General features: G+C 41.9%; 1 protein-coding gene and 2 long non-coding RNA genes across 5 annotated transcripts; 2 read left to right on the top strand and 1 right to left on the bottom strand.

Moving 5' to 3' along the window:
- Positions 1-13,399: 13,399 nt before the first annotated feature.
- Positions 13,400-14,875, bottom strand: LOC117265793 (protein S100-A6-like). Its single transcript, XM_033640500.2, has 3 exons — positions 14,744-14,875; positions 13,828-13,961; positions 13,400-13,742 (listed from the first exon to the last, which is right to left on the bottom strand). Exons 2-3 carry the CDS (start codon positions 13,957-13,959, stop codon positions 13,584-13,586), a joined length of 291 nt encoding a protein of 96 aa, XP_033496391.1. The 5' UTR covers positions 13,960-13,961; positions 14,744-14,875; the 3' UTR covers positions 13,400-13,583.
- A 4,608-nt stretch (positions 14,876-19,483) lies between these two features.
- On the top strand, positions 19,484-20,564 carry LOC117265795 (uncharacterized). The gene is made up of 3 exons (XR_004502449.2): positions 19,484-19,602; positions 19,989-20,116; positions 20,249-20,564. It is a non-coding gene; the product is annotated as an uncharacterized LOC117265795 (long non-coding RNA).
- A 1,350-nt stretch (positions 20,565-21,914) lies between these two features.
- On the top strand, positions 21,915-23,156 carry LOC117265794 (uncharacterized). 3 transcript variants are annotated; one of them, XR_013492116.1, is made up of 4 exons: positions 22,001-22,019; positions 22,130-22,207; positions 22,558-22,718; positions 22,849-23,156. It is a non-coding gene; the product is annotated as an uncharacterized LOC117265794 (long non-coding RNA). The 3 variants fall into 3 exon arrangements; XR_013492115.1 differs by having other exon boundaries at positions 22,005-22,019; positions 22,113-22,207; XR_004502448.2 differs by having other exon boundaries at positions 21,915-22,207.
- Positions 23,157-25,915: the final 2,759 nt, after the last annotated feature.

Here is a 25,915-nt window from a genome sequence, read left to right as displayed (position 1 = left end):
CCTCTGCTCTGATGGCCTACACCTGGCTGTTCTCGGCGCATACACCATCACCGTGTCTCTGTTTCTTCTGTTCAATGCACACACTAAGCTCAGTGGGGTGGGGTCAGGGTAATGCTGGCCACACACTAGAGGATAAAAAGCCAGATTTAATGCCCGATTCCCTTTCAAGGGGGCGTGGCCGAATAGAGGCTTGTCTCAACCGACTGTTTGACTAAATAATTTTCAAGTGTGTGGTGTCAATACGATTATTTCACTGCTCCCGGTCGAATCGGAGCCTGCCCGATCTCGAATCGTGTTTGATATTTACGACGCTTGATCGAGCCGCCTCCGACTGAATACCCACAACAGCCAATGAGAGCGAGCAGACCGGGACGCGTCATCCCCGGATGGTCGTGGAGAGCTCACAGTCACAACAAACATGGCAGCGAAGAGGAACCGAACACGTCACTGGAGTATCCAGAGAGAAGATATGCTCGTCGAGTTATGGCAACAGCATGAGTGCCTGTATAATATGTCGAGTAAAACATACCACAACAGGACGGATAAGGAAAAGGCATGGGTCGAAATTGCGGAGGCGTTGGGTGTAACAGTAGACTGAATGAATGCTAACAAATGCTAATGCTAACAAAGTAGCCGCTGCGAAGTTGTTACTACAAATGGCAGGTGTGTGGTCTCATGGTCTAGCCGAATCGTCTACTGTGTGTGTTCAGGCGATTGAAATGTTAAAAATCAGTTGAAATTGTCTTTATGTCTGTGGTCTCTCGTGTTTTTAAAATCAGTTAAGATTTGAAAATCCTCTGGTGTGTAGCCAGCATAAATAGAGAATCTTTGCATGTTCTGCAATGTTTGTTCAGTTTGCTCCCATCACCCGACCTCACCGACCGCAAAAGTAAATAGCTGAAGTGAAAGTTCTGTCACAAAACCACAGTGTTACGTGTCCTTTATATTTCTAATATATTTAAGCATATACAGAAATATACAGAATACGGAAATTTGGGAGCTTTCTTAGTGGGTTTATGGCGTATTCCTACGTATCACATAGACCACTAATTGAGGCCAGTGTTCTCCCTGGAACACTCAAAACTTCAGCAATGGTTTTATACGCTTGCCCTGATCTTTGCCTCCCCACAACATTATCATGGAGGTCTACAGAGAGTTCCTTTAGACTTCAGTGGTTGGTTTTTGTCCTGACATGCAGTGTGAATTGTGGGACCTTATGTACCCAGGTGTGTGCCTCTCTAAACTATGTCCAATCGGTTCAATTTGCAACAGGTGGACTCCAATCAAGTTCTAGACACATAACCAGGACATTTAAAGCAAACAGGATGCTCCTGATCGCAATTTGGGGTGCCGCAGCAAAGGACCTGAATACTTTAATAAATGAGAGATTTCAGTTTTTTATTTTTAATAAATTTGCTACGTTTCCTTTACTTATTTTGGTGCAAATATTGAGTATAAGTTTGGGTATCAGCTCCTTCATCAGTCAAACTCACACAGCTGGTTTTGCAGGGCGGACCCAGGACTGTAAAGAACTCCTGCATGCAGTAAACCTGACAGGCAACCCTGACAACCATGTTGTCATAAGAGCTGGAAAGTCCTTTACTGACAACACCCACTGTAGCTTTCCCCAACTGTACCTGTTTACAATTTAAAGTATTATTAACAGACTTTATTACTTTTGTTCACCACTACTTTTATATCACAGCTGTAGTTGACGAGTCAGTTTGTCACTTCTCACATTCAGAATCAGTGAAACTTTTGAAAATTTAGTACACAATTAAACAGGTGAGAGTTCTGAAAGTTCTGAGGCACTGTGGGCAAATTATTTATTTTAAACTGCAAATCATAGTAAGCTACAAAAGTGACATAGTCCTCAAAGTCAACAACAGCATTACCATCTTCATTCAGCATGCTTAAGAATTTGTCTGCTTCAGCTTGGTTTGTGGGCGAAATAGAGACAAACAGTAGGAACTGTAAGTAGATTGTCAAAACACAAAAATACACCCAACAGACATTCACAGCTTTCTGTTGCAATAATACCACATCTTTTCTGCTCATTGTGGAGCAGGTCTGTGAGTTTTCTCTTGCTCAATCTGTTGCAACCCCCTTTACTTTCAGGCCTTGTGTCAACTTGCTAGTTTTCATTGTCTGCCTCATCCTCATTATTTTCACCTGTCCCTCACTAGTCCTGCAGTCTACTCTCCTCATGCTCACCTGTTCTCACTCCCCTGATTAGTGTTTACTGACTGATACCTGCCCAGTTCCTCTGTTCTTTTTCAGTTTGTCTTCATCTATTGATTTGAGTCCTTGTGTCTGTTTTCCTGTGCCTACCCAATTTTGGGACTCTAGACTGGAAGTCTTTATTTGAATAAATCTTTGAATTTGAATTTGTCCAGCTACTTGCTTATCTGTTGTCTGCATTTGGGTCCAATCCTGCTACCTGCTCTCCAAAACATCACAGTAGGAACTGATCAATTATGGACCCAGTATACACTTCTCCACTGCCTGTTTCTAAGTCTCTGTTAAGCTTCCTGCATTTCAGCCATTTTTTCACCCTATGGACTCAGATGGTAAGCTAATTATTATGTTTTGTGGCTCTCTGCATGAAGAAGATCCAGCCCTAGCTAAACACCTGATGGAGGATAGTAAGGAGGCTACAAAGCGTGAGTTTCCCAAGTCTATCAGCCCCCAGCAGCCAGTAAGCCATTGTGCTTCCAAGCTGGTGACGCCTTAGCTGTTCAGCAGTCCAGAGCCTCTGCAGCCCAGCTTCAAAGCCGATGTCAAACCACTTCCTGTGTTGGGAGTCCCAGCTAATGTCCCGTCTGTTCCTACGTTGGGATTTCCCGCCATCACCAGGTCAGTTCCTGAGTGTTCCTACATCGGGTGTCCTGTCTCGTCAGTTTCCAAGGCAGGTGTTCCAGCCAACATCCTGTCTTTTCCTGTTTACCAGTCAGCGGTCCAGTTGACATCTGCTCCTCACTCCCAGTCAGTCAATCCCTGCCAACTGCAGCACTCCCAAGTCCCTACTGCGCTGCAACAGTCTTCTGGTTCCGCAGTTCCACCAGACTGCAGTTCTGCTCTCCAGCCATCAGCCTCCAGGTCGTTAGCTTCCTGTTCAGGTCTACATAATGTCCATCCTACCAACACATTCACACTCCCAACATGCCACGTATTGCTGCTTGTTCAGTGGACTTTCATGTCTACTTATTACGTGCTAGGTATCCTGTGTTCGTCTGTTATTGACATTCTGGGGTGCCATGTCAATTTATGCCTGTAGCATGCATTGCGTCTTTTCAAAACAGTCTTCTGTTTTCACACAAAGTGTACTGTTTTTGCTCATTAGATGCATACAGTCTTTTTAAAAATAAACATGCAACATCAGTAAAACTCTGTAATTACGTTTATTTCATTGTGCAACAAACAAATGTGGTTAGGTTTAGACAACAAAGCATGTGGTTAGGTTTGGAGAAAACATCATGGTTTGGCTCTACATTCATACTGGAAGTGAACACTGACCTCCTGGGTGAAAGTCCAGTGTTGCTGGACCCATCCACCACCCCTCCTACCTGCAGGTCCTTAAATTACTTTGTTGTCCAGTGAAATCAGTTGTCATCGAAATCAGTGACTGGGCAGTGACTTGCAGTGTCAGAAACTAATGAAAAAAAGGCGTCCTTAAACGTCAGCGTGATATGCATTCGGTTGCCATTACACTATAACAGTGCCTGGTGGTGTCAGGGGGAAACGTTGAGGCGGCAAATGTCGGAGTGGGGCGGGTGGGAGGGGTGGTGGATGGGTCCAACAAACACTGACCATCACCCGAGAGAGCAGTGTTGGCGTCCCATGAGATTCTAAAGCCAAAACCTGTTCTTTGATCTTCAGTTCCTATATCACTCACACCTGAATCACTCCCCTGGATCCCCTCCACTCACCCTGCTTGGTGTTGGTGGGACATCTGGACCCCATCTGGGGTGGGCTTGGCAGGGTGTACTGTCTTGATCTGCCCTGATCTCCTCTTGAGGTCATGTTTTTCCCCTGTTTTGTTTTGTCACTCACATCTCCTCTTGTTTCAGATCACTTTACTTCCTGCCCTTGTGTTTATGATGTTATTGGTACATTTTCAATTTTCTTACATCCCATGCCTGTCTCCCGACTCACTGTCAGCCAGGCAGAATCTCTCATGTGAAGCAATTTGTTTTTTGTGGCCAATATTGTATGATATTAGCCATGAAAAACAATAAAACACAGCAGCAATCAGTGTCTCCTCCACACATACTTTTTTGCTATTGGTTGAGGCTGTGTCCTCACCAGTCAAAGTTCACAAAACTCCACACGATGTGAATTTGCTCTGCCACTAGAAGTTAATACTTTATTTGTCCCTCTGCTTGCATTCAAAGGAAGTGAACTCTAGGCAAATATTTGCTGCAGTTAATTTCGCTCATGTGTGACCATGCCCTAATCCTGCAGTCTGTTCATCACATGCTCACCTGTTGTCACTCCCCCAGTATGTGTGTCCTTCCTAAACCATCCCAGTTCCTTTGTTCTTTGTGTTCAGTTTTTATTTGGAGTTCTGTTGCCTGTTTTCCTGATTTTAGGACTCTAGCCTGTAAGCCTTTGAATTTGCCTGGCTGCTTGCTCATCTGTTGTCTGCATTTGGGTCCAATCATGCGACCTGCACTACAAAACATGACCGATGTAGTGTAAAGACTAGTTGAAACATATATGTCAATATGAGAGTTGAGGATTTTAATGCTGCTATGCTTTGGTTTCTTGTTTTACAGTTACTAATGATCTGATGTGCACAGAGTAATAAAGCCCTAGCCAAAGTTCAGTCAGTACTTTGCATGCTTTGCAGGCCTTTCATTTATTTCTCATACCATCTACCATTCACTCCTCACATGCACGCTCAGTCATAATTTCTTGCTGCCATTGATGGGGGCTGTCAATTGAGACATCAGTCGATCACAGTTAACCAATAGCACATTGACACACCCTCTCTGTTAGCCTATCATCTAACTGCTTTTTGTTCTAAATATGGTCTCTTTCTACTTGTACTTTTGTCGTGCTGCATTTGGGCACACCCTTCACCTTCCCATCACTGCCACAGCCACCACCACCAGTGTCTGGACTTCATGGGGGGGATTTATCTTGATGCTGCTCAGATGCCCCTCAATTACAAAATCTCACCTGTGGAGTCTAAGCGCCAAAGTCTCCTGTCAAGTCTTAATCATCACACATCATCTGTTGATCCATGCACTTGGTATTGTAATAAACAATTATCTTTGCATCATTCACTTGTCTCTCCTATTTGAAATACCAGTACAGTTAATGTTGTGAGTCCTACAGCAATCCTGTTTTAATGTGTTATGTATCTGTATACACATGTTGGTAATTCATTGTTCTTCAAATAGGCTGGTAGTTCTTTTTTCTTTAAAAAGACAAATGTACACCTTTAATTTGAAGGAGTATATCAACAGTAAGGAACACAACATTTACTCGGAACAAGCTTTCTCAAGCTTAGGGGAGACTGTGTGGGCACCCATAGAACCCATTTTCATGCAGATATTTAGGGATGAGAGTTTAAAGAACCCCCTTGAAATGCCAGTTGTTCCCTCACTAAAATATATAATCCAACTTTGAAGCATTATATAGACAAACTATGCCCATGTGGGTCAAACCACCTTACTTTGTGTAGTTTCCTGATATACCCTTACCTTTGCGCTATCTTAAAAAATGAGGGCCTGACACCTAAGTTGACCTCAGAAACACAGGTGTAACAGTAATACCGTGGATGATTTTGATCACTTTAACTAGGCTGACCAAACGTCCTCTTTTGCCCGGACATGTCCACTTTTCACATCCCATCCAGGGCGTCTGGGGGGTTTTTATAAACTGATGATAATGTCCGGTTTTCCGTGTGTTTGTGTGTGTGTGTTAGAGTGTGGCACAGGCCGCATATTTCTGTCCAAACCCGAACCGAGCCCGACATTATTTAATGACCAAAGCACTGAGTTTGTGTCACACAGTTGTTACGGTTACAGGCTATTTAACAGGCCGGGCGTGCTCAGTGGAGAGGGAGACCTGTGTGTTTGAGACGGGAGCGGGAGGCGGGAGGTCCGACGCTTCCAGCAAGAGGAGAGGAAGAAATAAAACAAAATAATTTATTTTGTTTTCAGCGTTTAATCAAGGCGGACTTCCAGCGAGGGGAGAGGTAGAAACAAACAGCCAATGTGTGTCTGTGTGTGTTATGTTCAGGTGTTGTCACGTAAATAATAGTGTCCAAGCAATAAACAGGACAGACAATAGGATTTTATTTATTTTTACATTACATTTTCACTGAAAGCTGACCGAATCCGACCCGAGCCCGAATACAATTTATAGCTACATTTTTGACCAAACCCGGCCCGACCTGTCGGGTACCGTTGGGCTCGGATCACCACACTCTAGTGTGTGTATGTGTCCCTATTGGGGCCTATCTGAATTTCTGTCTTTGAGAGATATTATTTTGTAATATAACTGAATTTTCTATCCATACATATAAATTTTAAATATATTAAAATGATAAGGCATGTTTGAGTAAACTGCGAGTATCATTTAAGTAGGCTATGATGTGGCCGGCCGAATGTCCTCTTTTTTGGAAATCAAAATATGGTCACCCTACTTTAACTTCACAAGAAACAACACAGAGCAAGGAATCTAAACAAAGAGCAAAGGAGCCATCTGGGCAGAGTGTGTCCTACTCCCTGCCTAAGGCGTAAACACTCAACTTAATTAAACTGAGCCTGTATCTGTTCTCTGAGAATTTTTTTTTTGCAACCACAGTCTTCAGTGTCGTTTCATACTCCGGAGGCATATTTTTGTCAGCTTTTAAAGGGAGTGCATCATGACCTCTTAAAAAACAGCAGTGACGGCCTCCCTCGGGGGCGCCACTGCCTTCAAAGAGATTTTTTTTTTTGTTTTTGGAAACTGGTTTTGCAGGATGGATCCCAGGTCAAGAACAAAACCTATTGCCTACAATAACCCTGACAGGCATTCCATCTGTAATGACATGATGCAAACACTGACAATATTGCTTATCCTTGTACAGGGACACGGGCAGTCTGGAGCCTGTCCCAGCTATCACTGGGTGAGAGGCGGGGTACACCCTGGACAGGTCGCCAAACTGTCACAGGGCAGACACATAGAAACAGACAACCATTCACGTTCAAATCCACACCTACTTGCAATTTAAAAATCACCAGTTAACCTAACCTGCAAGTCTTTGGATAACCCACGCTGGCATGGAGAGAACATGCAAACTCTGCACAGGCCAGCAGATTTGAACCTGAAAACCTCTTGCTGTGAGGCAACATTGTTAACTACTGCACCACCGTGCCACCCACGAATAATATAATAATTTACAGCAGGGCTTCAAGAGCTGGTAAAATAAGAAACGTGTAAACAGAAGAACAGGGTATTATTTCCAAAACTATACTGGTAATTTGTGGCAGCACAGCATCTTGCTAACATTATACCAAAAAGTAAGCTTCATACCAAACTTTATCCTCCCTAAAGCTATGTCTGTCTATATGTCTGTCTGTATAACTCTTGTCTCAGTTTATTATACTACTCCATGTCAGCCCAACTTTGTTTCTAAATGCCTTTTAATACAGCCTTTTTCATGCAGCACTGTGTCCCAGGAGAGGAATACGAACTATTATAAACAAACCAACAAGTGCAGAAGATTTTGAGAGACCTTCAGCAAAACAAGTTGTCTCTGCATGTACACAAAATATGTTGCTCATACAAATCCTGTCGCTGTGTGGTAAAAACATCTGATGATTAGAGGGAGGGGGTACTGCCAGTGTAATGAGAGACAAAGACGCGGGTACAGACACTAGCCCTTTTTAGATAGGAATTGTGCAAATCTGGAGGAAAGTCCAATCAGTCTTTATTCAGCATTGGCAGTATGAAAACAAAATCATGGAGTGCGGCAAAATGCCGCCTACCTACTTTTGTTTATACAGAATGTGCCTTTTTCGGGGCAAGGGGGGGCATGAGCAAGTAACAAAATCTGTAGCTAAGTGTGTGACTTAACTAGTGGCGTGGGAGGGAGGCCACGGAATGTCAGTCCTTTGGCGATTCTCTCGTAAGTCGGCCCGTTCTTCACCGTCCCCGTCATCTGAAGGTTAGTGGCGTCTTCGTTTGCAAGGGCAAGGAGGGCGCGCAATTCCTTGTCTCCCCAGTTGCTCATCTTTACAGTGTCTGTCAGGTTTGCGTTTCCCTCTTGCTACTAGCTGCTCGCTAATTCCTGCTATCAGCTGTTTGCTGTTAGTCCACCGCCAGTGGGTCGCACATGCGGTGTAGCTCCTCCTACAAGTCATCAACAGCCCCTCCCATTGCGGAAGGACGCCTTAAACTAAACTAAAAGGGTTCTGCCAATATGACTACCCTACGAGGCGGAAAATTGGGCACCTCGGATCAACTCGCCAATCCTGTGTGTCTAAACGCTCACAGCTTGCTGGCAAAACGGCGTAATATTTGCGGAAAATCTGGCAGTGTAAAAGGGGCTACTGAGAAGGAGACAATAGCAGAGGATAGGTGTGGAGAGTAATTCACTGGTGAAGAATGTTTGCAGACACCAAATATATTCTGCATTCTGTGTAGATGATACTGTCCTCACCACAAAACTCACCAACATCTACTGAAAAAATATCTGCTCAGTAAATCAGCCATTAAAAGACAATGTAATGATTTCAGAGCGATTGTGATAATTAACCCTTTCCTTGTCAGGATTTTGCTGTGCCCACGTGAACCCCTGAGAGCTGCAGTGTTGCTGCAGACTGTTAGTCTTGTTGACATAGTTTGGAAAACATAAATCTGAAAACAGGAAAATCATTGACTTGGATGTGACACACAGCAGCAGAAGTAGATGTTAAACACTGGGAGACTTCTGACAAATACTGATAAAAGTAAAAGTAAAGCTTATTTTAAGTACAATTAAGTTCAACTCGTGTGCTGCATGAGCATAGTTTTTACTCTTGGTGAATGAATAATTTACTAAAATCCAATTTTTTCACGATCACATGAAACCCTGCAGTGTAATACATCAGTGTTTAGAGCAGAGCTCTCTGTTTTTGCCACAACAGGCTGCTGTTGTGTGCTGTGCAGTCTCCGCCTCTTCTGTGGTAGCAATGCCAAAACAATTTTCCACTACAACCCAGTGATTGTTTGTGTGTGTGTGTGTGTGTGTGTGTGTGTGTGTGTGTGTGTGTGTGCGCAAGAATGCTTGTTTACCTCAAGCTGAGGATTTCACAGAGGAAGTAGCTAAATAGCTCTTCATTCTTTCTCCGCCCAGCTCTTTTAATCTTTTGGTAATTTTCTCTGTTTAGTTCAAACATGCACAGAAAATGCAAAGTTGTGTCAAGTGAACAAATCATTCACTTCTCTTATTCACTTCTGTAACTCAACAAAAAACATGTGCATCCAGTTATTGCAGCTTGATAAAAAAAAAAAAGCTCCAGTTGTGCAAGAGTGTGTCATAACCCTGTTGAGTTCATTAGAGTTTATGAGCTATGGTTTGGCTGAATGTATCGAAAGAAATGATAGATCCAAACTGGGGCTCAGATCTCTCGGCAGTTGTGTGTTTTGAGCAAGAATGAGCAAGAATAATGCTGCTGCTACCACGCAGCTCGGTTTACAATGAGTTACCGCTGAACAGCAGGAAATGTGAGAAGCTTGGAAACAATGTAGTTCAAGTTTGTTCTGTGACTCACTCCTTTTTCTTTCCATCTGTATCTGTTGTTGACAACTGTTGATAATTAGACTGTTTGCAGTGTACTATTAAACACTACCCCTCCTTTTACATGTGCAGGTACAGTTTAACTCCATATACTTGAGCCTGACTACGAGACAGTGGGCACCTGGACACAGGTATGCAAAAGGCCCCAGCAACAGACTGTAAGAATAGTGGAAATAGCTTCAGTGATGCCACCTGTTGATGTGGACTTCCATTTTGAAACCCTGAGTTCGGCATTTCAGCCGTTGCCATCTTGGCCTTTGTGGAGCCAGATGTGACCATATTTGGATGAGAGGCCGGCGCTGTGGAGGAGCGAGGGGTGGATCTGACTGAGAAGCTGAGGACACCATCAGCAGACAGCCTGTAATCAAAGCAGCCCGCCCTTAAATATGCGTAACTTGAAGCCTTTGTAAAATGTTTGGCTGAGTTATATAAAAATGTATCCCCTACAGTTGTGATGAAGGGGAAATAAGCTATTAAGACCAAAACTGTTTTTGCACCAGGCTGTAAACCTGATTATGTCTGCTGTAAAGTTGGGCATTTCAACATGGTGATCTCAGGGATTGACCAGCTTCTGGAGCCAGGCTTCAAGTGGTCGTTTAAAGAACTGCAGTTTTTGGCACACACTCTGTGGTGGTTTTGTGTTTGTTTGTGACCATGAAGTGTCTCCTTGTTGTTGTCTTGTGTCTCTTTGAGATTGTTTTGTGTCTTTTTGTAGTCACTTAGGTCTCTGGAGTATTTTTTTTTTTTGTCTTACTGGGGTAATACTGTTGTTGGTTGTTTTGTGTCACTTTGTAGTCATTGTTTTGTTTTGTTTTGTGTCTCTGTGGTCCTCTGTGTCTCTTTTTAGTTGTTTTGCATGTTTTCGTAGTTATTTTGTGTCTCTTTGCAGTTCCTTTGCATCTCTTTGTGGTCATTTTGAGTCTCTTCCTCGTCAGTATTTGTTCATTTGAGTGTCATTTTACAGGTGAATGGAGACCACTGACTGTGTACGATTCGCTCATTTAGTAATCCATCCATGCATATACTGCAGCAGACTACATCAAAGCACGATTCATAAAAACTAACTTGCGCTGTACTGAAATCCAGTCACTACTCTTCCTTCCTGTTTTTTTCCCCACTTTATTTCTGTTGAGTTCACCTCAGAAATTCAGATGTAACAGTGATACCATCGACTACAACAAGTAACATAATTACTGAAACATGCTTTCATGTTCATTCATACACACATTCACTACTAGTGTGTTGTCTCTTCTGGTCTATTGGATAAATTAAATGCCTTTGTGGAGTAAAATAGGTGTTAGGGTTAATTCATGTTTACCATTGATGCTTACATTAGTTTTGGAACAGCTTTGCTTCTGCATCCAGTAATTAGGGTCCCCTGCACACTACTTATTAACTTCATCTGTTATAGTGGGTTTCCACAGAGATATGTTAAGTGCCTGTATCCGGAGGCTTCATGGCATAAAGACTCACATTTCACCATTTTAACTGCCTCGTTTCCACCAAACACTTTCGGTATGATACCTTTGGAACCAAAAGTAACCCTTCAGACATGGTACCTAGACCCTTGGTCCACTTAGTGTTTCCACCGCAAACAGTACTCTGTCATGTGGGCGGAGTTGTTGTCACTCACTGCTCCATCCAGCACTCACTGTATTTCCTCCTTTATCAGTCTGCACCTCAGTTATCATCCACAGAACGAGGCTGCAAGCCACCATTTTCAGAACAAAATAGAACAGGCTGCAGTGAGAGTCTGTCTTGGCGGGATAGTGGGTTTGTGCATTTAGTCCTTCTCAGGCAAGCTCAGGAGTTTAGTGTTGCTGTAGCCCACAGGAACAATGCTCCATGATACTTTTTTCTCCGAGTGAGGATTGGGACATGTGCAGTTAATATAATCTGGTCGAAAATAATATAAATTCTAAACCTCTTGAAGATCCACTCATTACTAAAAGTGTATGTGATACAAGAGAGACAATGCCAACTTAAGTAGTGATCAAACTGTCACAATTAACACGTCGCCAAATCATGCATTGAGTAACGTTAGAAGTAAATATTCCACCTTAAAAGCTGCTGGCAGTTGGCCCAGTGAATTATTTTTCTCAGACTAGAGCTGCTTTGAGAGACAGCAAACATCTTTTCATATTATAGTTACAGTTTACTAATATATGTAAAACTCTCCATGGTATGAACAGTGGTTACATGAGCCTCAAAACCAGCCACAACTCAGCCCTGAGCAGAGTGACCGTCCTCTACTGACCAGTCAACGGACTGCGGTGTTCACAGCTCCACCTTTTAGTACCAGATCTGTGTGCTAGTGTTACGCCCCACCCTTAGGCAGCAACAACAATTACATGTTATTAGAAAGGTGGTATGGACACAATCCAGTTTTTACCTGCTGCCAGAACTTTGCAACGGCCAATATTGTTTACAAGTTGTGCAACTGGGTGTGTGTCTCTTCACAGAAAATGTGATCCTGGTCACAACTACTTTAGTTGGAGCTACCACAGAAGCTGTTTTGGTTATTTTGGCAGGTGTTTGTGAGTCTGTCTGTCTTTCTTTGGCAAGATTTTTGTTGAAGCAGTAATGTCACAAAAGCTGACAGGTATGTAGCAACAAAACCTTACAAGTGTGAAGCTGCAATCGCCATGACGGACCAGGCCAAAGATGGGTGTGTGTGTGTGTGTGTGTGTGTGTGTGTGTGTGTGTGTGCTTATCTGTCTGGCACAACTGACTGACAAATAAGTGCAATAAGTACGAAAACACGTCAGATAGACTAGTGATCGTTTCCGTTGCCCACGGAGCTCCTTGACCAGCTTCTCAATTTCAGGGCAGTTCACTGTGGCTTCGTCTCTTTTCTGAACACGGCAGCTCCATTGAGCTCTGCTGTCACAAAGCGCCATGAAGCCAGGCACAGAGCGCCCCCTGTCTGAACCATGCGTTCTTACCCAGTAGACTCAAACAAGAGTAATCCCTCTCAATAATCACGTATGGCCCAAAAGAAGTGTGTGTCAGCATATTTTTCTGCAGAGACTCTGCCCTCTGCCTGTGTTTTCTCATTTTCTTCTTATTTTGCCCTGTTTCTCTGACTCTTTTGTGTAGCTCTCTTTGTTAGGGTTATGTGGAGTTTTACATCAAGAGTGCCTTCCGTGTTTTGTTCATAATACCTTTTACACAATAAATCCACTGTGCGTTCAGATTTTGAGAAATTCATTACATGTCAAATGAGATTCTTTCTGACTGAAAAGAAGAGAAGGAGTTAGGTTACTTTCATGCCTTTGTCTTGATTTACCTACATGATGGTCGAACCATTTACACAGACTGTTTATTCAGCTTCAACTGGCTGACACATCAATATAGATGCTGGTTTCAAACAAATAGATGCAGATAGACAAATAGGCTGTCCGTGGTTTCACATGGATAGATGGACAGAGAGAAAGTAAGAGTCAGACAGAGAGTTGTAATGACTCCCACTGGGGAAAAGATGATACAACAAGGCATCAGGCAAAGGTTTAGCCTGCGGAGGACTTCCAACAATAAGAGTGCATGCTTGTTTTCATCCAAAGCAATGAGATTGAATGCTACTATGCAAGTGATTGTTACAAACAAATGAGGACAGCCATATTGATTTCAACTTTTTATTTATTTTCAGACAGTATTGAAGGGACACTACTGAAAACCTATTCACAGAGACAATAGAAGTCACATTCTGTAGCTTCTGTTGCCAGTGTAGGCAGTGTCGATACTAGTAAATAGTTTCACACATTATGATGGTAATTTTTCAAAGGTTTCATATTCAGTCTTCTGTTCAGTCTTCATCTTCTTGGCCTCTGCCAGTCTTCTCACGGTAGTGGCATTTGGCCATGAAACCCACACACTTAATGAACTCTCTGAAGTTGATCTCTCCATCGCGGTTCCTGTCTATCTTCCCCATGATCTTGGCACAGTTGGCTGAACTGATCTTAGCCTGGAGAACATAGAATCACAACATGAAATGCATCTGAATGGTGAATAAGAAGCATGATAACAAGTGAGTGTATTGAGTTTCTTACTTTAATCTCAGGGTTTTCGATTTCTTTCTCCCACAGCTTTGCTAACTCATCCTTGTTTAAGTTGCCATCACCGTTAGCGTGATCCACAAATACATCCACAATGGTTGCAATGGCCTGCTCCAGACGAGACATAGCTGAACAAAAAGATTGATAGTGATTTTGAGTAATAACTAAAGAAACACATGAGTTAATGCTTTTAAAACACAGAGGATGGACAGAAAATAAAGTCGTTGCCAAGAGTTTTGCAGACACTATGGTGTCAAGTCTTAGAATAATTCTTCTCTCAAGAACTGTAAGTGAGTTTAAATGTACTCATCTGCTCAAATTTGTTTTAAAATTGAGATGTGCAGGGAGTCTATGAACTTTCAGACAGTACGGAAAATCTGTACTCAGGTAAAAGTTAAAATTACCATTTCAAAAAGCTGCTCAAGTAGAAGTGATAGAGTTACCAGTTAATGAATAACTCATCATCTATTCTTGACTTTTTTTAGATTTTGGTATAAAAAGTTTGGCCAGATGTGGTCAAGAATCGTCTCTTGAAGCTGCCTCTTGTTGTGGATTTTGCTTTGTCATCATTGCATTGCAGTTAAAAGATAGGTGGTGCTTGTTTTTGTCTCCAGGCAGGTGCAAACTTGCAGTACAGGTGCTCCTGGCACGCTCTCTCACCTACACCCAATCCTCTCATTCAAAGCAGACTCATTGTAATGACAGTTTGAACAGCAGATGTAGTGATGTAAAAAGCAGATAACTGGCTCAAAAATACAATTTCAAAAAGGAACATGAAAAGCACTTGTTCCTTTACGGAAAAACTATTTTTAACTCGTGCATTACTTGTGTTTCTACCCACCCCTCTTTTCACACACAGAACACTTCTGTACTTTTCACAAATTCAATGTTGCTTTCTGTCAAGACTCACCTCAGAGTTCAGATTCACCAGATGAGGAGAGATCACGTTGGCTTGGTTCCAGAGGAGACTGATGTCAGACTGAGGGGAAAGTTTCCTTTTATAAGAGGGGACACACAATGTCTGACACATGCAGTTACATACATTTACAAAGAAACACACATGTAGTGATTCATGTACTGGAAATCTGGCCCACTCCCCACAAACCAGCTTCACAGGTTCTTTTGTGCCGTACTGTATAGATGGAGCATTTATCATTGCTCAAAAGGTGGACTCATGTTTGTGTTGGCTATTGACAAAAGTTTGGATCCGTTGACACTGATGAAATATGTGTGTATGTTCATGCATTGATGTGTGAAGTGTTTTGGTTACAGGTGGAGTAGAGCTGTAAGGTGCAGCCTATTGTGGGGAAAATGTGTCATTAATAGAAAACTACACAGTGAGTAGTTTTCTTCCTAGCCCAAAAATGGTGAGTATAAACCCCTTTCAACTATGAAAACTAAACTCGTCAGCCTGTGGGAGTATAGCAGACCCTTTTCTCCTTTAGTCTATGTTTGACTGTGATGATGCTGCAATGGAGTTCCTGCCTTATTATCTTGCTGAGGTTTATAGTGTGTTGATGGGTTTTTTTTTTTCCTGATTTCTGCTTGCTAAAGCTTTGAATGTTGCCTTGTCTCCTCTTTGTTGCTGCATTTGGGTCATCCTCTGCCACTGTTACTGTTATGTGAGTAAGTCCTGCTTAACTAATTATGTTATAGTGGTTAAAACCTTTTTTTTTGTAAACTTTTTACAGCACCAGTTTACAGTGTTACTACATACATGGTAGATGTTGGGTGGAGTCTTACAAAGAGAGATGAGATTAGGGATGTAACGATATGGAAAATTTGATATCTCGATTACAGTGACCAAATTATCACGGTAAACGATAATATTGTGATATTTTTTTAAGCGCTGTAAAATGTCCAAAAAATAGATACATTGAAATAACTTCACTAAATCTTGTAACTTCCTTATCATACTAAAATGTTAACAGCCAAAATCTTATATTAAAATGAAACTTTCACATTAAAGGGGCAAGGGATTGGCACAGCAACAGAAAATTTTATTTTAAATTAACAAAATATGTAAACACATTACAGGAGCAAAGTTTATTTGTCTGGTGCATTTTAACAGTCAGCAAAATATGTAAACAATTTATATATTATTTATTTATTAGCACGAGAGGAAAAATATATATTAAACAAAACAATGCAAGAGTAGAACAAAAGACATACAATATATAGAACAGATATCACAAATGTGCAGGAGAAACCAAAAAAACCCTGAGGGCAATGGTCATCAGGTCCATGTCATTGGTTCGACAGCCCATTGGTTCGACATCCCATTAGTCCGACTGTCCGCGGTGCTGAACGGCTCGCGGCGGGTGTATGGTGCGCCGCGACCGGCTTGAGGCAGAGCAGGCTCACGGCTTATGTGTTTGTCACTTTCTTTTTCATTTTAACCCACACCATGATCTTTCCCTGACCCTAACCAAGTGGTTTTTGTGCCTAAACCTAACCAGACCTTAACCACAGGGCATCATGATGATTTCAGAACGGACTTCGGAATACTGAGTTTAATATGGTCGGAACAATGGGCTGTCGAACCAATGGGCAGTTCCCATGGTCATCATTACACAGAATAATTCACACATTAGAAGTGTGCATGTGAGTCAGAGGATTACCTATATGAGAAAAGGAGTGCAAGCTCTCGGTCAAAGGTTAACACAGCAGCGTTTTATGTTGTTTCCTTGAGCTTATGTCGAGAAAGCATAACTGGCCGTCTGTATCGATTCTAGCTCGCCATACAATAACCATAATCATAGTGATTCAATCATAGTTGATCTCAATTAGCGTTACGTTACGTCGGTTTATATTCTGTTGGCCCCACTCAGTGTTCTCAGCTCCGTTTTGTTTTGAAACACTTAACGTTAGCAACATAGCTGCTAATACAGCTATTAGCTACTCAGCTAGTATTAGCTCCTAAGTGTCTTAAACGAAAACGGAAAACCTAGTCGCCGTTTAGGAGGACAGATACGGCTCAAATGTCCCGTATACGTCAAGAGTTACACATTATGACAATCTTAGTAAAACCGAAGTCCCTCACACAATAACTGACGTTTGCATGGCATAACTTGCATTGGCTGTAAAGCTGTGGATGATGGTCACGGAGATGAGCCAGCAGATTTGTAGTGTTGCTACCCTTCGCAGCAACTTTCTTTCTGCATGTTCTGCACACAGGATAGTTGTCCTGCACCAGCTGTCCCTTGGCATTCTTCAGAAACCCAAAGTACGCCCAGATCTCAGACTTTGTGCGTTTAGTTGGGGGGTGAAATGTCCTGAGTGCTGCTGTCACCACCTTCCGCCATGTTTTCATTCTTTGTGTTTACACTAGGGCTGTCAAAATTGCTCAAAAATGACGTTCGAATATTCCTTCTAAAAATAACTCAAAGGTTCGAACCATTCGAATATTTTTTTTTCCGCATTATGTCCACAAGAGGGCAAACTAATACAAGGAAACATACTTGTATATGTATTAATACAAGAAAACATAACTACTTGTAGGTATTTTTATTTCAACATAAACATCTTTGAAAACATTTACATACCTACACATTAAAACACATAAAACAATTATCTATAACATCACGTTATAAACGACCGCGGACCTCTCGCTCGCCCCCCCTCTCTGACCCGTGGCCACACCGCCCGCAGAAGCGCTGCGAATAGCCTCGAAGCGCAGGACCGTGACCAGCTCGCGCCCTGCAGCGATCGTTTCGGTGTCTGGTCTATTTTCTGCGCGAGCCGCGAGCGAATGTGTCAAGCCGGGTGACGGAGACAACAGCTGGGAGCAGAACCGCTTGTCGACCAGGCTGGAGAAATGCGCGTCTGATGCCAGCGCCCACTCGCAAAGAGGACAGCTGCGGTGGTGTTTTTTTTTTTTTTTTCTCCACAATCGAATATCAATTTTCACATTCGAAGGTCCTTTTTTTTTTCAAATTCGAATTTAAATTCGAATTTAGAATATTCGTTGACAGCCCTAGTTTACACATGGTATGCATTCACGCAGCGCCTGCATTGCGAGACTTGAATGAGGCTGTTATTACATGTCCTGATAATCCACCGCAATAATGCAATTAATTTAAACATAAACGGTAATTCTTACCGTGTAAAAATTAACCAAAATTTACCGTAATATTGGTAATCGTTACATCCCTAGATGAGATGATCAACTCTAATCTGTGTCTTTAATTCATGTGACAGCATAGCACAAAGACAAAGCACATTGCCAAAATTTTCCAAATGCTGGAAATATTTTTCAAGGTCCAGTGTGTAAGATTAAAGTGGCGTCTAGCAGTGAGAAGTGCAGATTGCAACCAGCTGAAACCTTCCCTGGTTCACATTCCTTCAATGTTCATTGTTCAGGAGATTTTTTTTACTGTTACTTTAACATATCCAGGGGTTGCTTCTTCTCTAAAACAAATAAACCACGTTATTAAAACGGGTAAAAACACTGAATAAAGTGGTTTCTTGTTACAAATCAGTGTTTTTCTGATGCTGTTTGGCATGTCGGACAGCCTTACACCTGCTAATGTACACTCACCTTTTTTCTCTTATAACTTAATTTCTGGACATTCATGAGTTTATTACCAGGTACCGAATTATCCACAGAGGCTGCTTCCTCTCCAAAAAAAATGGATCAGATAATTTAACCCAGGTAAAACCCCAAATAAAGCAGTCACTTTTAATACAGTAAACCATCACATCTTATTAGAAAAACTGTATGAATACGGTTTTCAGGGTTGCTATTCCAACAAGGCTAGATTACCCTGTGGGGTTCCACAGGGGTCCATTCTTGGACCAATATTATTCCTCATCTATATACATGATTCATCTAATGTCTCAAATATCCTTTCCCCAATAATGTTTGCAGATGACACAACCCTTGTTCTCTCCAATTCAAATTATAATACTGATGAAAGATGCTAATGCTGGTTTCACCACCTATGCTATATGGTTCAGATTAAGATTATAAGAAAATCTAACTTCATTATTTTCAGTTGCAAAAAAGGGCACCAAAGATACATCCAAAATTATGATTGAGTCTACTGAGATGCCCCAAGTGTCCAGTACAAAATTTGTCCCTAAACCCTACACGCAGGACATTCAAGGTGCGGTCCTGATGAAGTATGTAACCTGTAAGCTTTATAAGGGATAAAAACCTCACTAAAACATAGATATACATCATTCCTTGAGAGTATTCTCTTCCATCCTCAGGATATCTTTGTGGAGTCAAATAAGGTTCATGTACGCTGACAAAACTTTTGGTATAACTTTGCTTCTGTGGCCAGTGATTTTGGTTTCCTTTCAGATACTTAGTAAATTTATTGTTAATGATGTATAAACATAAAAATGTGTGGGGGTTTTTTGTATCTGAGAGGGGGTTAATCACACCATTTTTGGGCTGGGATGAAATCTAGTCATGTTTTCTCCACAATAGGCTGGACCTTACAGCTCTACCCAACCTGTAATCAAAATACTTCACTAATCACTGCATGAACAATACTGTAATACACGTCATTAATGATAAATGCCATGTTTATACAGTATGGCACAGAGGACCAGTGAGGCTGGTTTGTTAGGAGCAGGCCAGATATCCGGAATGAATCAGCACATTTGTGTTCTTTTGTTTATGTATGTATTGACATGTGTTATTGTGTGTCCACCCTTATAAAAGGAGGCTGTCCCCCTCAGTCTGACATCAATCTCCTCTGGGACCAAGCTGGTGACACTGACCTGATCTCTTTTCACCTGGTGAACCTGAACTCTGAGGTGAGACCTGATGGAAAGCAACATGGAGGGAGGGAGTTTTATGGCTGGAACGAAAATATCTGTATATCTGTATCTCTATATATATATTGTCTGTAAACCGGCAGCATTATTAGTGTAAAACTTGAGAGTAGTTCTTCTCATTTACTGTTCAAAAGCTTTATTCTGTGCTACTGTAAACATGTTGCCATGTTGTCATCCTCCCTTAAAGTGCTGAGTCTGAACTTCTGACTTTATATTGTTAGCTCTTACCTGTTATTTTAAGCCTAATATTGCATGAATCTAATTTACAATATCAAGAGATTTCACAAGACTTGACACCATGGTGTCTGCACCTGTTTTAATTATTACTAGAAATTATTATCAGAAACATCAATCTTTTTGTCCAGCTTCAGCTATGGGTCGTCTGGATTGCGTCTGTGAAGCCCTTGGAAAAATGTTTGATGAGCACGCTGTCAACGGCAAGTTGACCAGGGAGCAGCTGAAGCAGCTGTTTGAGAAGGAATCTGACATGAAAGTAAGCAACTCAGTGCTCTCACTTTACATGACATAGTTACAATTGCACCTCTATACATAGCACATTCATTTGTTACCATGCTTCTTATTCACCATTCAGATGCATTTAATGCTGTCATAATGTGTTCTGCAGGCAAAAATGGAGTCAGGTTGCTGTGAGAAGATGAAGGAGTGGATGGACAAGAACTGCAAAGACCCGATGGATTTCAACGACTTCTGTAGTTGTGTGTGTATGGTGGCCTCCAACAAATACAGCAAAGGCCAACAAGGTGGCAGCTGTGGACAAGCCTGCAAATAAAACCTTTAAAGGATTGCCATCAAAATTGAAATGTGCAAATGTGATATGTGACACCACTGCCAATTCCATCTAATTTGACTTTACACTTTCCAAATAGTGTCCATTCAATACTTGCTGAGGAAAAAAATAAAAGCTATGAAGTTTAATACGATGTGGGCTTCTCTGTCTTTTTATGGCTATCATTATTTTTGTAGAAACATTTGTGGAAGGAAAGAAAATATCTGTAATATGTTCAGATACTGAGCATGATGAGTGCAAAACAGCCTGACACATGCAACGGACATGACAAAGTATTGTCTGTAAACTGGCAGCATTGTTAGTCTAAAACTTGAGAGTAGTTCCTCTCATTTACAAGAGTACTATTCCGTGCGACTGTAAACACATGTTGTAATGATATATTCTCCAGCAACACATCTATGCAGCTCACTGTGACATGATGCCACGGATGCTGGATATGAACGCTGATGGACAGATGAGCTTAGAAGAGTTCTGTGTGTGTGTAGGATGCTCACTTTCCACTACATTAGGTCGATACGCATGCGTCAATTCAACTTCTCACAAGTTCACACGTAAAACTTTGAATAATTAACATCAAAATATGTAAAGCAAAAATGTACAAATGGCATATGTGGCACCGCCCACTGATAAATCCACTCTAGACTCAGGGTTTAAAAATTGGTTTTCTCAGAAGTGTCCATTCTCTGCTTGTTGAGAAAAAAAGTTTTAATGGATGTGGGCTTCTTTGTCTTTCATGGCAATCACTGCATGTGTAGGAATTTGCTTTTCCTCTTTCCCTTGCCATCTGTTTGTACAAAACCAACTTTTTGCATCAGTTTGTTTGAAAGCAACTGAGTCAAATAAGGTTCATGCACGCTGACAGAACTTTTGGTTAAGCTTTGCTTCTATCAGACTGGTACCACCAACAGAGAGGACTCAGTAGCAGGACTCAAAAACACAAGGACTTTAATGAAGGTTCGGTGAACAGAAAAACAGCCCAAAAAATGCAAGATACCTGATCAAAAACTAACACGACAAACACATGGCTAGAACATGTGCTCCAAACTACAGAGACGAACTGCCACAGACAAAAAGGCAGCAGGTGGACTGAACACACAAGGGAGGAGAGGTAATGAGGGACAGGTGAGAGCAATCATGGCGGGGCAGGTAATCACACAGGAGGGAAACACACAGGGGCAGGAAGTGCCTGAAATAAGAGACAAGGGTAAGTGTCAAAATAAAACAGGAAATACTGACAAAACTGAAAACAAGGAAACATGATGGGGACTTCAGGGTGCAACAGCTTCTATGTCCAGTGATTTTGGTTTCCTTTCAGACCACTTATCAAATCAATTACTGATAATGTATTCGCATAAAAATATGTCAGGTTTTTCTTTGTATCTGAGGGAGGTTTAATCACGCCATTTTTGGGCTGGGATGAAATGTAGTCGCGGTGTAGTTTTCCCCACAACAGGCTGCACCTTACAGCTCCACTCATCTTGTAAACAAAATACTTCACAAATCACTGCATGAACATAAAGACAGATTTCTCCAGTGATAAAGCCATGTTTGGCACAGAGGACCGGTGAAGCTGGTTTGTTGGAATCAGGTCAGATATCTGGAATGAATCAGCACATTTGTGTTCTTCTGTTTATCTATGTATCTACACGCGTTGGATATTTTGTGTCCACCTTTATAAAAGGAGGCTGTCCCCCTCAGTCTGACATCAGTCTTCTCTGGGACCAAGCTGGTGACACTGACCTGATCTCTCTTCACCTGGTGAACCTGAACTCTGAGGTGAGTCCTGATAGAAAGATGTTCAGATACTGAGCATGACAGTGTTAGGCTAAACCTTGAGAGTAGTTCCTTATATTTACAAAAGCTGTATCTGTGCTTCTGTAAACACATGTTGCTCTGAGTATTTGTCATCCTCCCTTACAGTGCTGAGTCTGAACTTCTGACTTTTACTTTGTTAGCTCTTACCTGTTTACTTTAGCCTAAAATTGCATGAATCTAACTGAACAATATCAAGAGATATCACCCTAGTGTGCAAAACTTCCTCTTCGTCCTCTGTGTTTTAAAAGCAGTAACTTGTGTTGTTGTTTTGAAAAATTATTACACATAATCAGTATCAATCTTTTGTCCAGCTTCAGCGATGGCTCTTCTGGATTGCACCTTAGAAGCCGCTATAAATTGGCATGACACCCACGCTAAAAAACTGTTTGACAAGCACGCTGTCGACGGCAAGTTGACCAAGGACCAGCTGAATAAGCTCGTACAGGAGGACTCTAACAATGAAATGATGAAAGTAAGCAACTCAGCGCTCACTTTACATGACGTAGTTACAAATGCACCTCTATACATAGCACATTCATTTGTTACCATGCTTCTCACTCACCATTCAGATGCATTTCACGCTGTCATAATATGTTCTGCAGACGAAAATGGCAGCAGGTGGCTGTGAGAGGATGAAGCAATGGATGGAAAAGAACTGCATCGACACGATGGACTTTGAGGTCTTCTCTAGGTGGTTGAATATGGTGGCCTACACCAGATACTGTAAGGCCAAATGCCAACAAGGTGACAGCTGTGCACAAGCCTGCAAATAAAACCTTTAAAGGATTGCCATCAAAATCGAATTGAACAAAAATGTGCAAATGTCATATGTGACACTGCCTACTGCTAAATCCATCTAATTTGACTTTAATATTGTTTTTCAAAATAAAAACTATGAAGTTTGATATGACGTGGGCTTCTCTGTCTTTTTATTGCTATCATTACTTGTGTAAGCACTGCCTTTATGAACCAAGGGATGAGAGTTAATTTATTCTCACAGAATTTATAGCTACACACAAGAAATTAATTTGTTGTCACGGTGAAGAATGTGTCAAAACATGGTAAGAATTCTGTATCTGAAAGCAGGGGGTGGGTAATTACACCTTACTAGTAACCCACACGAGTAAAATGTATTTTTTTAAAGTAAAAATGACTATTCATTTTCCTTTTAAAAACTGTACTCCTATTCTTTACTCCGGTTTATTTTTGAGCCAGTAATCTACTTCTTACTTCACTACATTGCTGTTTATACCTTTGTCACAACAAGTCTGCTGTTAAAGCAAGGAATGTGTGTAGGCAGGAGAGCGTGCGAGGAGCACCTTTACTGCAGATGCCATGTTGCCAGCTGGAAGCAAAAGTGGCACCACCTGTTTTTTGACCTCGATGCGATGATAACAAAGCAAAACCCACAACAAGTCGCAGCTTCAAGAGACAATCCCTGACCACATCTACATGATGAGTAATTCATCAAAACATGGATACACATCATTTACTTGAGAGGAATTTTCTTTAATCTTCAGGAATTGTGCACAGCGTTAGTTCAGGTAGCTCAGCTCACATCCCAGCTACATCAGCTGATCTCAAACAGCCCAGTAAACTGATGGAGCAGCTGAGTGATGGAAGGGAGTCAGCTGAAAAATCACATGATTCCTTTCTATGCAATCAACTGGTGAATCTCATTCAGAGTGCCCTATTTAAACTGCTCTGGCCTGCCTACTGTTGCTGCTTCCTCTGCAAGCCGCTTTGCAACCCACCTCCACCTCAGCTCCTCCTTTTCATGCTGTGTCTGACTTATCAATGTGATTTCTATTTGTCATTGATGCTGCTCTGTTCTGTTCCTGGGGGTCTTTGCTGCTGCTCTCCCTGCCTTAGGCCTTGTTTACACGGATACCGATAAAAATAAAAACGGATTTTTATTTATCCAGTGTAAAAAAATCCGGGTTTACACGATCAGTTGTGAAAACGATATCCCTGTTTACATGGAAACGCAGAAACGGCAGCTTTTTGCTGCAATTAGCATGCCAGGGCAGTAGGTGGTGATAAGCCATATGTCAAACACCATAGAAGAACGTTGTGCGCATGCACAGTGGTTTGTTTTCCTCTTGGCGCTAGTAATAAAAACAATGATAAACTACATTTAGCTGCTATGCACTTACTACTATTGGGCACAGCAGACGTCTTTGTGCGCTGATTTAGAGGTGATGTTGATGCAGCAGTGCTAAGTTTGTAAGCTCGTCAGTAGTCACAAAAGTGCTAACAAAACGTAAACAACCCGGCATATATCTGCCATTGTTGTTGTTGTTCCCGAGCGCCTAATGGGCATGCGCTAACTGGGTTGCAATGTCATCGTTACCCTGTTCATCTCCATAGAAACGGATATTTTTAAAAACTTTCACTTTGTTTTTTTTTTTGTCAAGAAAAACGCCGGTTACATGTAAATGATAGCTGCAAACGCAAAGATAAATTCCCGTTTTCAGAAATATACGGAACCGTAGAAACAGGCCCTTAACCCTATGGGCCCAAACGACGCAAAGTGCGTCCAAATTCACACCTGTTCTTCTCTATGGATTCTCTCTGCAACCATTAACCATAGCAAGAAGCCACCCATATCACGCGGACCCACAGCTTTCCAACAAGACCAAGCACCTGTTGGTAGTCCAACATTTTCACAAGGAAGAACAATGATAAAGTTACACTAAAATTACACTGAACAAAAATATAAACGCAACACTTGTTTTTGCTCCCATTTTTCATGAGCTGAACTCAAAGATCTAAAACATTTTCTATACACACAAAAGACCATTTCCCTCAAATATTGTTCACAAATCTGTCTAAATCTGTGTTAGTAGCACTTAGCACTTCTCCTTTGCCGAGATAATCCATCCCACCTCACAGGTGTGGCATATCAAGACAGCATGATTATTGCACAGGTGTGCCTTAGGCTGGCCACAATAAAAGGCCACTCTGAAATGTTCAGTTTTATCACACAGCACAATGCCACAGATGTCGCAAGTTTTGAGGGAGCGTGCAATTGGCATGCTGACTGCAGGAATGTCCACCAGAGCTGTTGCCCGTGAATTGAATGTTCATTTCTCTACCATAAGCCATCTCCAAAGGCGTTTCAGACAATTTGGCAGTACATCCAAGTTGTTGTTCACCTCCAAGATCGTCTGAGACCAGCCACCCGGACAGCTGCTGCAACAATCGGTTTGCATAACAAAAGAATTTCTGCACAAACTGTCAAAAACCGTTTTGTTGTTGTTTTTTCTGTGATTTATTACTTTGGAAACAAAGATTAAAAAGTCCACATGATAAATTGTGAGGGCTCTAGTTTCCCGGTGCAGGGTGGTGCAGGGTGGCGCAGGGTGGCGAATCCCGCACAGAGCTAGTTTTGAGCAGCGCAACCTGAAGTGCGCTCGGTTTGGTAGTTTGGCAGACCAAGGTGCGCTGAGATGGGTGTGGCGGCGCAGCAGGGGGAGGTGTCGACAGATCCAGCTTGCCGCAGTGACAGTTTCGTGCCAAAAGGCTTCGCCGAAGGTGCGCTAAAAGCTCGCTGGCTGAAACCAGGTCTACTGTCAGCGCAGGCGGAGTGCAGCCAGTGTAAGTGGAAGTTTGGCTGACCGGCGGACAGTGCGCACACGTCACCAAAACCTCACAAGCAGGTTTCCA

Source organism: Epinephelus lanceolatus, chromosome 10 (assembly GCF_041903045.1).
Source record: "Epinephelus lanceolatus isolate andai-2023 chromosome 10, ASM4190304v1, whole genome shotgun sequence".
In the NCBI taxonomy this organism is placed as follows: domain Eukaryota; kingdom Metazoa; phylum Chordata; class Actinopteri; order Perciformes; family Serranidae; genus Epinephelus; species Epinephelus lanceolatus.
The sequence above is the reverse complement of the archived record's forward strand: the minus strand, read 5'-3'. Positions and strand labels throughout refer to the sequence as shown.